This window comes from Tupaia chinensis, unplaced genomic scaffold (assembly GCF_000334495.1).
Source record: "Tupaia chinensis unplaced genomic scaffold, TupChi_1.0 Scaffold000305_1, whole genome shotgun sequence".
Classification (NCBI taxonomy): domain Eukaryota; kingdom Metazoa; phylum Chordata; class Mammalia; order Scandentia; family Tupaiidae; genus Tupaia; species Tupaia belangeri.
This window is the reverse complement of record NW_006159795.1, coordinates 3,197,696-3,211,997: the sequence shown is the minus strand read 5'-3', so window position 1 is coordinate 3,211,997 and position 14,302 is coordinate 3,197,696. Positions and strand designations below refer to the sequence as shown.

Sequence of the window (14,302 nt, the reverse complement as noted above, 5' to 3'; positions counted from 1 at the left end):
GCCTGTAGTTTTCTCCAGAGAGCATTCTGTCAAAAAAGCATGTATGATGTTGGTGGGGCTGGCAGGTGGCATAGTGGTTAAGGTGGTTAAGGTGCTGGACTCCCACATATCCAAGCTTGGTTCGAGTCCTATACCTGCTGGCTTGCTTTCTCCCTCTCTCTCGCCCTCCCTCTCTGGTCAAATTGAAAAATAATAATAAATAAAATTAAATTAAATAATTATTTTTAAAAAGAAATGTGTAATATTGGTTAAACTTAGAGAATATTTGGATAGTTTCAATCTGAGAAATCATTTTAGTGGCATTGAATCACACAGACTTCATTTTAGTCTAAAACAGAATTTTTTTTTTCCTTTGAAATATATAAAACCTTAACTGACCTCATTTTTGAAACTCAGGGAAAAAAATCTACATTGGCCATGTAAAACCAGGAAAGAAAAGTCATTTGATACCTTTGAACCAGGAAGTCTTTTATCTTGTCTGGAGATAATATAAGTTTGTTTGAATGAGGCCACCAAAAATAAGTAGCTGTGGTTTTCTCAAAAGAAAATTCTATCTAGGACAGGGCAGACACTAGAGACACTATTTTAGCAGCAAAGACTTTTTTAGTAGAATCCCTTTAATGTGATACTTCTAAAGGTCATTTCTATTTGAAAATCAAAGATTTCATTGGACTCTATTACCAGCTGTTTAATAGTCTACTAAGTTATTTTCAGGGAATAATTTGAAACCAAACAGGTAGAAAAGTTGAATATTTCTCCCATGATTTGCACAATAGATATTTATTTGAGATCATATGAAAAGACGGTATTCACATTTTACATATATATACATTTGTGTATAGGATCGTATGTGTACATATATGTGTATAGTATGTCTGCATACTATCTAGAGATCATTTGAATAATGGTTGGATGTTAAGGAATAAACAGAAATTTAAGTTGTTGGGGACCAGCAGTTAGCGTAATGGCTATGTCGCTGGGCTCCCATGTAGTCAACCGCAGTTCGAGTTCCAGACCCGGTGACTTAAACTCATGCCAGGTGCATGTGTGTACGTGCCCAAGATCCCAAGAGGAGAATGGAGGAGAAGGGATTGCGGCGTGGCCATCCCCTCTGGGGGGTGATTTCTCGCTTTCTGTCTCTCTGTCTCTCTCTGTCTGTCTGGCAAGTGCACGCACCCTATAGCAAAAACCTCTCCAAAAAGAAAAAAAAAAGAAATTTAAGTCATTGGATTTGTCTTCTGTGAAGTTATAATTTAGGGTGGTAAATGAGTCAAATTATAGAATAGGAGGCTCATCTGAATCCTAACAAGTCTTTATAGCATTTATAGTTATTCCTCTAAATAGCCGTTGATTGCTCAGACTAACAACTGGCGCAGTGGTGCAGATGCTAGACTCCCATATGGCTGACTGTGGGTTCAAGTCCCAGACCCAGAGGCTTGAAACTCATGTGTGTGTGGGTACATACGCGTGCATGCCCAAAGTACCAAGAAGAGAATGGAGGAAAAGTGATTGCAGCATGGCCATCCTCCCTGAGGGTGATTTCTCGCTTTCTGTCTCTCTGTCTCTCTGATGAATGCACATGCTCTATAGTAAAAATCTCTCTCTAAAAAAACAAACAAACAAAAAAGTCGTAGATTCCCAACCCACTTTAGAATGAGCCTATAATCCCAGACACTCAGGAGACTGAGGCAGGAGTATCCTAGCAGAATGAGACCTTGTTCAGAAGAAAAAAATAAATAAATAAGTCATATGAAAAAAAATTTAAACATGTAAAGAAATAAACAAAAGCCCTCAGCAATGGGGCAGATACAAGTAATGTTTTTTGGTCTTTGTCCTTCCAGCATGTTTTCCATACACATTTTTTTTTACAATTTTTTATTATTATGTTAGTTTTTTGCAATAGGGAGCATGCACTCATCAGAGAGCCAGATAGACAGAGCAAGACAGAGAGAGGGAAAGTGAGAAATACCTCCCCCCAGGGGGGACAGCCACACTGTAATCCCTTCTCCATTTTCCTCTCAGGATTTGGGGCACCCATGCACACACACCTGGCATGATTCTCAAGCTACTGGGTCTGGGACTTGAACCACATTTGGCCACTTGAAAGTCCCATACCTTAACCACTACACCACCTGCTGGCCCCACAAATTTTTAAAAAATATTTCCCAGCCCAAATACTTTAAGGCAATGATAGAAATGCCTAGTGACATGTGGTAATGCTTTTTTATTTTCGATTTTTAAAATATGCCTATACAAAGAAAAAGCAAATATCCAGTATGTTGACTAAGAAATGTGGCATCTCAATATTGAGGTCAGAATGCCATATCTGAACATGACTGCTTTAGCACGCCAGAGGAATGAAGGAAAAAATAAATGTAGCAAACTTTGGGAAGAGCTTACTGTGTACCTGATACCATACTGGTCTCTTCAATGTAGTCATGTACTTAAGTCCGAAAACTTCCATCTGTCCTAATTAATATAATTACACCCACTCAACAGATGAGGGAACTAAGGCGGTGAGACACTAGAATCCTTGCCTAGTGCTGTACAACCAGTAAGTGATAGGTTTGGGATAGAAACCCAGGCAGTCTGGCTCCACAGCTCATGTTCTGTCTCTGGACTTCTCCCCACTTAATGTAAGGACCAGAAATCCTGATAAACTGTTCTTGCTTCAGTGGGTCTGGGGTGGGGCCTGAGCCTCAGCCTTCTAAAAAGCCCCCAAATCATGGGACCCTGCTGGTCCATGGAGCGTATTTGCATAACAAGGATCTCCACCACACCATGTCACAACAAGTTCACAATAAAGCTGTAACTTTCTAGTAACCTTTAGCAAGGACCGGCCCTGCTTTCATCATTCTGTCCTCCCTAGCAGGTTGCTGGAATGAGTGAACACAGAATACAGGACCTTTACCCTAAATAATTATGTCTTTCGAATTGAATGTTTAGTTTTCAGAAACCTCCTACTCTAAGTCGCTGGATATTATCAGAACTTGTTCTTCTATGAATTAGGTTAATATATGTGGATTTGACTTGGTTAGTTTGTGCAGTACCTGGTTAAAATTCATATTCCTCAACTCAAAACTTGAAAGTTACAAAACTGTTCATTTACTGAGCATTCATTTCCGTGCTTGAGAAAGCTGTGATCTAAGACACAATACCCTTTTGTTCTGAACTTTACTCAAGCTTTAAAAGGCCAACGTATCTGTTCACAAGAATTCCCAATACAATCTGTGCATTCTTCATATGAGCGAAGGTATATAATTGGTCTTTGCTAAATATTGATGTTGAAGGAAAAGTTGTTTGATAATACTAAAATGTCATTTATTCTAAGAGGCCTACTTTCCTCCTTTTTACAGCGTCACACTCAGATGTGCTAAGGAGTGAGTTGAAATGTATCTAAAATGCTTAGCAAATATTTCCTAATTCTATGCCTGGCACTGTGGGCATTTTTAGTGGGATTTGATTTTTTCAATAATAGTGTGAATTTCTTCAGTGAAATAACCCAACAGCCAAAAAACTCCAAGGTGGTAGATTCATTTATAAGTTCACAATATTTGAGTCAATAAGGTCATGGGGCCCAATTAGTATCTCCAAGACAGGAACTGGACACTGTCATCCCTTGTTATCTACAGGGAATTGACTCTAATACCCTACAGATAACAAAGGCTTTTATGAAATATGGCGTAATATTTGCATACAGCTTACCCTCCCTACACTTTAATTCATCTCTCAATTATTTATATCAAACACAAATATAAATACTGTAACAACTGTAACAACTGAAAACAATGTAGATGCTGTAGCAATGGAATAGAATGTCAATACTATAACAATCAAATACAGTGTAACTACTTTAGCAACCAAAGCAATGTCCACACTATAACAGTTGTTACAATTTCTACCTGTATTACTTTTTGTTGCTATATTGTTGTTTCCAAATATTTTCAATCCATGATTTATTGAACTTCTGATACAGAACCTATGGATACCGAGGGCTAACTATATTCATCCACTAGTTCAGGACTTAGCACTAAAATCAAAGATGAAATTCACTATTCAGTTTAGATTTTCTTTAAATGAAAATCTTCCTCCTCAAATAATATAGATAAATTGGGAAACCATCAATTTATAGAAGCTATAGCTTACCCAAATCCCTGAACTGTAAAGCACCCAATTTAGGAAGAGAATGTTTGCCTTTTAGGAGATAGCCTCTAAATAATAACATCCTCCCATTTATTTCTTTACTATTCAGCTTTGGACTTTACAAGGCACTTTTATCAGATGCCCTGAATAAAACTGGGGCCTAATTAGAACAAACATAGTGATTGTCATTTCTAAAAAAGAAAAGATTACTCCTTATAGTAGACTGATCTGCCCAATATCAATGGCCAATAAATTGAAGAATTAGGCTCTTTTTAAATAAGATACCAAAAAGATTATATATTTAGTTGAATGGAATCAATAAATTGAAACCAGTCAATAATTGATTCCATTCAACTACATTTACAAAAGTCCATAACATTTTTTTTTTTGAGAGAGATTGTTTTGTTATGGGACATGTGCGCTGTCAGAGAGACAGAAAGCCTGACATCATCCCCAGAGGGTATGGCCACAATGCAATCTAGTCTCCTCTTGGAATTCTGGGCACACATGGACACAGGCCCAGTGTGTTTCAAGTCTCCGGGTCTCGGACTCGAAGTGTGGTCAGCCATATGGGAGTCCAGTGACATAACCATTACACCATCTGCTGGTCCCCCTCCATAATATTTTTAAAATTTCATTGCATTCTAATGGCTTTGAGTTCATCTGCCTACTTGAATATTATAGTCCATGTCATGCCCAATACCATAAGTATTATAAAAAACATGATTCAATTAATGATGAAGCATTCATTCTGCTTTAGAGCTGGGCTTCTCAAATTTTAATGTGCATACAGCTCACTTGGGGATCTTCTCGAGATGCAAATTCAGATTCAGTAGGTCTGGCACAGATTGAAGAATTCTTCATTTTCGACAAGCTTCCAGGTGATGGTAATGCTGCTGGCCCCTGAGCCATATTTAAGATAGAAAGAGTCTCAAACTTCAGCATGGCCCCAAATCACCCAGATGTCTTAAAACACTGAGTAATGCATATAACTTATCCTCTATACATTTTAAATCATCTCTGGATTACTGACACCAACTACAATGTAAATACTATAATAACTACAAATATAAATAATACAGTATAACTACTGAATACAATGTACCACTGTAACATCTATAACAGCAAAATACAGTGTAAATACTCTAACAACTATAACAATCAAGTACATTGTAAATACTATAACTGAACACAATGTAACTACTATAACAGAGTTTCTGATTCCAGAGTTTACATTTCTAACAATTTGCAGTGATGTTTGACACTGGTCCAGGGACCACACACTGAGGATGACTGCTTTGGGGCCCTACATCCAATGCAATCCATTAACTCCTTCCACTCTAACATGTCAGCTTAATCACAGATTGATTCCTGGGAAGGGTTCCAAGAGAAAATCGTCTCTGAGATTTGTCCAGAATTTATTTTGTGAGTGATTGACCATTCTTTGCTAATTAATCTAACGGGTGGTTGGTCTATTTTCCCTTTAAAAGATGAATCTATGTTTTCTACCTAACTGGAAAGAGTTCATTCCTTCTGATTTCTTAGGAAATTATCAACTTTTTAAAAATAAGTTGAAATTGGTAGAAACTTTATTTAATGGCTCTGAGATCAACCAATGAATTTATCCAGCTCCTGAAAGCTGTCTTTTGCTTCTGACTTAACTAGTAGACTCTTGAAAATATATGAATTTTTACATATTTTATTAGAATTTTTAAATATAAATAAATGTTGAAAAAATTGTACAGTGGGTACCCATATATCATTCTTTTGGATTTCACAATTCAATTTTTGATCCATTTACTTTAGGACGTACAAATTACTCTATCAATTTTTTACTCTTTTGAAAGTTGGTTGCACACTTTTGTGAAGAAGGCTTCACTTTTCCTGCTTGAGAATGCATATCTCAGCACGTGTTTTTTGGGAATGATTCTGAATTTCCTAGTAATTACAATTGCATATATTATCTAATTAAATTCATCTCATAGAAATTCAAGGGTCAAACCATACACATGTTTGAAGGACCACACTATTTAGGTAATCAGACAATGAGAGCCTGACCCAACACCTTTTTTTGTTGGAAAGGTTTTTGCTATAGGGTGTGTGTGCTCACCAGAAAGGCAGAGGGAGACAGAGAGACAGAAAGGGAGAAATCACTGCCAGGGGAGATGGCCACACTGCAATCCCTTCTCCTCCATTCTCCTCTAAGGGCCTTGAGCACACATGCACATGCACCTGGCATGAGTTTAGGCCACCGGATCTGATACTCGAACCACAGTGGACTACATGGGAGTCCAGCCACATAGCCATTATGCCAACTACTGGTCACCCTCCCCCCAACACCTTTAATAACAAAGTCACACATCTGATATTTGAAAGACTCCTTACTTATCAGATTAACTGTTAAGATAAATTCTCCAAATTGTAGTTCTCACTGCTCGATTGTCAGATCCAAATTTTCAATGCTCTGGGTGGAAGTCTTTCAACAGTCCTGTGAAATGGCTTTTCCTTCTTCTGTAATACTTACTAAAATAGCCTTTCCAATAATCCTCATACTAATCTATCTATGTTATATTTTTCAAGGCACTTCTGTTCATTCTGAAATTAGGAAGTAGGGTGTAAATTCTGCCTTTTTTTTTTTTTTAATTTTTAAGTTTATTCGGCCATGTTTTAAAGGAAAAAATAATGCAGTGATCTAATTTGGCCACTAGAGGGCAGGGACTGACTTCTGCTGTGTTCATTCTGCACTTTTTTTCTCTACTTGGTTAAGCAAAAATCTCATTAGTGCAACTGAAGTTCTAGCTTCTGAACCTTCTTTCTTTGAGATTTATTAACTTGAATCCTAAGAGTCTTTCTATTAAGTTGAGAAAACGGACATTCTCAATTCTTTTGATTATTCATTTGTAATTTCTAGTACCATACAAGAGGAGTTCATGCTATTCTGTTCAAACTCATGAAAACAAATACTTGGGAAAAGGCTGGGGAGAAATAAGATCACCAGCGTTGACATCTGCTAATTCTTGTGCGTGAAGCAAGGGATTTGATTTCTTCATGTCAGCTCTCATATCAATACACATGGGATTTCTTCTGTCATTCCATCACGATGTCAAAATTTTAAATTGTGATATAGCACCACTATCGACGCAGTTTTCATTTTTAAGCTCTTCTATTTTACTGTTTTATTTGCCTTATTTAACAATAATGTAGCCATTTGGCAAGAATAGTCAGTTCAAACATGTATACACAACCTTTAGCAAGAATGAATCAATCTGATACAGTGGCCATTGAGATGCTCACTAAACTAACATACAATTGTTTCCAAAAACCATTAAGAGGCCTCAGACAGGTGTCTGACTACACAAGAATCCCCGTATCCCCTGGCCTGGCATTTAGTGCCCTCCTCATCCACCCTCTTCTCTCCAGCCTTGTTTGGCATGAAGGCAAGGAGATGAAGCATGGTGGGCTGTGGACTAGGGGGGCCCTGCCCGCTGTTTCCACAGGAACTCTGTCCCTGCAACTTTGGTTACTGAGGCTGCATCACTCACAGTCTCAGAATTCCGGGAAAACTCTGTTCCTTTGAGCAGAAGCACAGATGGGCAGCTTCTAGGCCAAGCGCAGTCTGAAGATATTTGACCTCTCAGTCACTTGACATGGGGAGATTTCACCCAGAGGTTCAGCAGTTCAGCATTACTAGAAACCTGGCTATCAACGGGGTGGAACTGAGTAGCAGCTGCCCCCTCTCAGAGCCCTCCCTCAACTCTGGACATGGCCTCACATTGCCCTGTGGTGGTGTCTAGTCCCCTTCACTCCATTCCACCATGTATTTTGTTTTTAAGTTTATTTATTTATTTCTTCTATGAGTGAGAGAGATGGAGAGAGAGAGAGAGACAGAAACAAAGCATCTCCCCTAACACAGCCTTGAAGCCCCAAGCTTCAGCCAGACGTCTCTCCATTATGGCCACATGTGTGCCAGGCCTACTCAGAGAGATCTCTGGACACACACCTGGAACCTTCCCATAGGGATCAGCCTTGTGGACCACTGCATTTTACCTCTGCACCACCATCCCACACCTCCATCATTTCTATGAACTGTCTATTCACATACAGTATGAATGGTGGAACCTAGGGTTGAATAATGCAGCCCACCCCACCAGGAGGCACCTCCATGAATAATCCATGAACTAAGCATTTCTACACAGCTTGCCCCCAAAACCAGCATCAGCCCTGGGTGATCCCTTCATCCTCTGTTAGAGCTAGAAAGCATTTGCCGGTTATGTTGACTCAACATCTATCTGATTATTAAAATATATCTTTTGGGGAGACCAGCTGGTAGCATGATGGTTGAGGTACTGAACTCTCACATGGTTGAACACTGTCAAATCTTGGACCCAGAACCTTGAAAATCATGTTGGATATATATGCATGTGTGCCCAAAAACCTGAGAGGAGATTGGAGAAGAAGGGATTGCAACATGGCCATCCCCCGCTGGGGTGGGGTGTGTGTGTGTGTGTGTGATTTCTCACTTTCTCTCTCTCCAGCAAGTGCACATCTCCTATGACAAAAAGTCTGTCTTTCAATTTATACACTGTCAGTTTGGGGAAGGTAGAAGTTTGTCTCCCTTGACCTCAATAAGCAGGAATTTATCTTTTCTTTCTGTTTGACTCAAATTGACAATTGAACTTGGTTTGCTGAGGTCACAGGGCTACGTGGAGTGCCTGCAACCCTGGTGCAAGGCTAAAATAAGCTTGCTGCATCCACTCTAAATACACTTTCAGCCTGATACCCTCAAGACACTAATTCTAGCTGCCAAAAGGAAGCCATGTATCACTTCTTTTTTTTTTTTTTTTTTTTTTTTAGATTTTTTGCTGTGAGGCATGTGTGCTTGCCAGAGAGCAACAGAAAGACAGAAAACAGAAAACAAGAAATCTCCCCTCTTCCCCAGGGGGAATGGCCGTGCTGCAATCTCTTCTCTGTCATTCTCCTCTCAGGATTTTTTTTTTTTTTTGAGAGGTTTTTGCTATGGGGCGCGTGTGTTCACCAGACAGAGAGACAGAGAGACAGAAAGCGAGAAATCACCCCCCCAGGGGGGATGGCCATGCTGCAATCTCTTCTCCTCCGTTCTCCTCTTGAGATCTTGGGCACGCACGCACACGCGCCCGGCGTGAGTTTTAAGCCACCGGGTCTGGGACTTGAACCGCGGTCAGCTACGTGGGAGTCCAGCGACATAGCCGTTACGCTAACTGCTGGTCCCTCTCCTCTCAGGATTTTGAATATGTATACACACACCCCCAGTGTGAGTTTCAAGCCCCTGGGTCCAGGTCAAATCTCTGTCGGCCACGTGGGAGTCCAGCACCTTAACCACTCTGCCACCTGCTGACCCCACCTCATTGCTTTCATGGATGCTGGCTTTCCAGCCCCTCAGTTCTTTCCTCCAATAAAATGTTCTGTCTTTTTATCCAGAGTGCTCATTTCACCAGCTGTGACATGGAAAAGAATCAGGTTCATTCCTCACCGTTCTGTTTTCCTTTCCTCTTCTTGATTTTAAGTGTATTTATTTCCTGTGAGGGACTCACACACACACACACACACACACACACACACACACACACACCTCCAACAGGGTCTTTATACAGTGATCCAGCCCCAGCCCCACCAGCCTGGCTCATGGATATGTGCGTGCATGCCTGGTGTGCACGGGGTGGGGTGGGTCTGTGAACTTGGGACCTTTCATGTGGGTCTATCCTCAGAGTGTCACATTACCCCTCCCCTATTGTCCGCCCCCCATACATAGTTCTAGAAACCCAGCAGAATATAAAGAAAGATCAGATTCCCATAAACTCTGTTTCTAGAGCGTCTGACTTTGGTAATAAAGATGAAGAACTGAGGCACAGAGAGTTCAGTGACTCTTGACATCTCACTACTCGTAAGGTTTTTTTTTTAAGTTTATTTACTTCCTCCTTGAGTGAGAGCGACAGAGAGAGAGGAAACAGTACAGTCTCAGTGAGGTTCTGATGCTGTGATCCACCCCCCAGCCTCAGTCTTCACCAGCCCTGGATCGTGGTGTGTGTATTCAATGTACTCAGGGAGGTCTCCGAGTGGGGACCTTCCTGGGTTGGAATGCCTTGCAGAGGGTCACATTTTGCCACTGCACCACCATCTGGTTCCATTGTTGTTCTAATACCGTGAACACACATGAAAGAGGGAGAGAGGACCCCAGACAGAGTGTTGTCATACCACGGTCGCCTTCCCCAGCCCTTCAGAGCCTCAGGATACTGGCTGCGTACCCAGCACGTTTTCAGGCCAGTCCAGGGATTCAGGCCCACGGTTGGCCCTATGGCTTCCAGCCTTGCAGGGCCCTTGCATTATTGCTTCACCATAGCAGCCTGGCTGGAGCCAGAATTTGAATCGCAACATGCCTGGCTCTAAAGTCTGCATTCTTACCTACAACAGTCCGTTTTTGTTGTAAAACAGACAACTTCCAAATTTAGTGACTTACAACATCAGCTGCTTATTACTTTTTTTTTTATTTTAATTTTTTAAATTATTATTTTAGAGAGAGATTTTTGCTATAGGGCACATGTGCTCGCCCGAAAGACAGAGAGACAGAAAGAAAGAAATCACATTCTCCAGAGGGGATGGCCATGCCACAATCCCTTCTCCTCCATTCTCTTCTCATTGTCTTGGGCATATACCTGGCATGAGTTTCAAGTCACTGAGTCTGTGACTCGAACCATGGTCGATGACCTGGGTGTCCAGCGACTTAACCATTGTGCATCTGTTGTGCCAACTGCTTATTACTTTTCATGAGTCGTTTGGTCAGCTGGGGAGTTCTACTGATCAGGACCAGGTTCAGCTTCTTAGCTGGGCTCACACGCATGCAGCCAGCTGGGGGCTGCTTGGACTAGGCCATCCTGAGCCAGTGGTACTCAACTCTGCTCCACGCGGTCTCACATTCTCCATTGAGAAAGAGTGGGGAAGTGTGCAAGTGTCTTTCTAATCCTCTGCATGCATTGTTTGCTATTCTTTTTTTTTTTTTTTTTAGAGATTTTCACTATAGGACGCATGCGCTTGCCAGACAGACAGAGAGAGACATAGAGACAGAAAGCGAGAAGTCACCCCCCAGAGGAGATGGTCATGCCGCAATCCCTTCTCCTCCATTCTCCTCTCGGGATCTTGGGCACGCACGCACACGTGCCCGGCGTGAGTTTTAAGCCACCGGGTCTGGGACTTGAACCGCGGTCGGCTACGTGAGAGTCCAGCGACATAGTCATTACGCTAACTGCTGGTTCCCCTATTCTTTCATTTAACCGAAGCAAATCAAATCACAAGGTCAGGCCCAGAGTCCATGTGGGAGGGCAATGCCAAAGGGCACGGGCAGAGGGTGATGCAAACATGGGATCATTCACACAATTTACCGACCACAATCACAGTTCCCTGCTTTGCTGTTTTCACTCTGCTTTCCAGACAGAGTCAAGTTTGGTCTATTTCATACTCCCGATGAGCTGCAGAAATGCTGTAAAATGTCGCCTTGCTGATTAGGGTTGTTGTAGAAGAACAGTAAGATCTGTGGCACATGAAAGGATGTTTATGATTGTAGGCTGATCCCGGGGAAGCTCCGTCAGAGGCTCCCAGTGAAACCAGGACGACTCCAGCGGAAAATGGGGTGAACCACACCACGTCTTTGACACCCAAACCACCCACCCAGGCTCTGCACAATCAACCAGCACCAGGTAAGCAGTCTGAAACATGAGTAAGTGCCTTCGGTTCCTGCATTCCTCCTGCAGGGGTGCTGTCACGTAGTATATTAGGTTGATGGGACAGTCAGGGCACATTTTCCTATGTTTTTCCTATGCAAAAATGTGTCCTGACTTTCCCAACGACCCAAATTTCAGTTAACTGAAGCATGAAGTGAGGGAAAATGCCTAGATTTAGGAAGTGCCCCATAAATGCATAATGAATGAATTTGAGAATGTCCAGGGAGACTCAGAACTGCTCACCTCACTATGCTGATAACTCTGGAAACCACAGGGGGAAAATAAAATAAAATAAAATAAAATAAAATAAAATAAAATAAATAAAATAAAATAAACAAAATAAAATAAAATAAAACAAAACCCAGGTTTCCTGGGTCTTTGTTTAGGAATGGGTTATGATCCCTCCTCTGGCAGTTTATGAAGAGTTGTTCAGGGACCAGCAGTTAGTGTAATGGCTATGTCGCTGAACTCCCATGTGGTCGACTGCAGTTTGAGTCCTGGACCCGGTGGCTTAAACTCACGCCAGGCACATGTGCGTGCATGCCCAGGATCCCGAGAGGAGAAAGGAGGAGAAGGGATTGCGGCATGGCCATCCCCTCTGGGGGGGTGATTTCTTGCTTTCTGTCTCTCTGTCTCTCTCTTTCTGGTGAGTGCACGTGCCCTATAGCAAAAACCTCTCCAAAAAAGGAAAAAAAAAAAAAAAGAGAGAGAGAGTTGTTCAAGTAACTTATCGAAAATGCTGCTTCAGAAGCACATTGTTAGTCCACTTCATTACGTCTCTGTCTAGCGCACCTTTCCCTCTTCCTCCAACTCCCTTTTCAGTGGCCTTGCTTATCTGCCAGGTGCGAGGCATGTTGCTAAGTGCTTCATATGGATTATTTTATTTTCCTCTCCCACCCGACTTAGGAAAGTAGATTCCAGTATTGTCCCCTTAAACCGATGAATACTCTGCAATTTTGAGAAGATAAAGTACTTCCTGAAGGCCACAGAGCCAGGGACAAGTGAAGCCCGGACTGATACAATTTCCTACACTAAAATTCTTGCTTTTAGTTTCCCTTCTCCAGCCAAAGCCACACTCACGTCTCGTTTCTCGGAACAGCCCTTTGGTTTCTGTGCAGCTGATGTTGACATGTAATCGCTGCTGCTTCTGTGATCTCCCCTGTGTGTCCCATGTCCCCCGTAGATGGGAGACTTCCTAGGACGGGCTTCAGGCTGAGTTTCTTTTGTATTCTATGCAGTGTGGAGGAACAGCATGTACTTAACTTTTTGTGGAATTGGTAAAGAAAGGAAATAAAAAGGGGAAAGAATTTCCTTCCCTGAAGTGGTGGCTTTGCATCTCCTCCCTTCCTTCTCTTGATCAGGCATGGCACTGATAAGATCCATATCTTCTCCTGAGCTGAAAGAGTATTTCTCATAGGGGAGAGTGAGATTTAAAAAGAACAAATCATAGTTCACTCGTATCAGCCGTGCATGAGCTGAGAACTCTGCTTTTTTTATTATTATTATTATTTTATTTAGCATTACTTGCTTATTTATTTATTTAAATTTGACCAGACAGGGAATAGAGTGAGAGAGAGAGAAAGAGATAAAAAGTGAGAAGGCAAACCACCAGGGGTCTGGGACTCAAACAGTGATCAGCCATGTGGGGGTCCACCACCCTTAACCACTATGCCACCTGCCAGCCCCGAGGACTCTGCTTTCAAGAAAGTTGTTGAAAGTAATAGTAGGAGGATGACTTAATGATAAACAATAAGTAATATTTTTCTTTTTTTTTTTTTGGAGAGGTTTTTATTTTGTGTGTGTGTGTGTGTGTTTTTTTGCTATAGGGCGCATGCGCTCTCCAGAAAGACAGAGAAAGACAGAGAGACAGAAAGTGAGAAATCACCCCCCAGGGGGGAGTGATTGGGGCCACATCACAATCTCTATTCCTCCATTCTCCTCTTTGGGATCTTGGGCACACACACATGTGCCCGGCATGTGTTTAAGCCGCTAGATCTGGGACTCGAACTGCGGTCAACAACATGGGAGTCCCTCGACGTAGCCATTATGCTATCTACTGGTCCCTGTAAGTGACATTTTTCAAATAAAAATTTTTATATACCAAGTACAAACTTTTTGAGTGCTTTTAAAATAATAAATAACGGGACCAGCAGTTAGCGTAATGGCTATGTCGCTGGACTCCCATGTAGTCAACCACAGTTCAAGTCCCAGACCCGGTGGCTTAAAACTCATGCCAGGAGGGGAACCAGCAGTTAGCATAAGGGCTATGTCGCTGGACTCCCACGTAGTCGACCGCGGTTCGTGTCCCGGACCCGGTGACTTAAAACTCACGCCGGGCGCATGTGCGTGCGTGCCCAAGATACCGAGAGGAGAATGGAGGAGAAGGGATTGCGGCGTGACCATCCCCC

General features: G+C 41.9%; 1 protein-coding gene across 1 annotated transcript in view; it reads left to right on the top strand.

Annotated features, from left to right (window-relative positions):
* Positions 1-14,302, top strand: part of PLCB1 (phospholipase C beta 1) — a 336,512-nt gene that overhangs the window by 154,060 nt on the left and 168,150 nt on the right. The window contains exon 22 of the mRNA XM_006150922.3: positions 11,738-11,870. Coding sequence (XP_006150984.1) covers positions 11,738-11,870 — 133 coding nt within the window. The remainder of the gene's footprint in view (positions 1-11,737; positions 11,871-14,302) is intronic.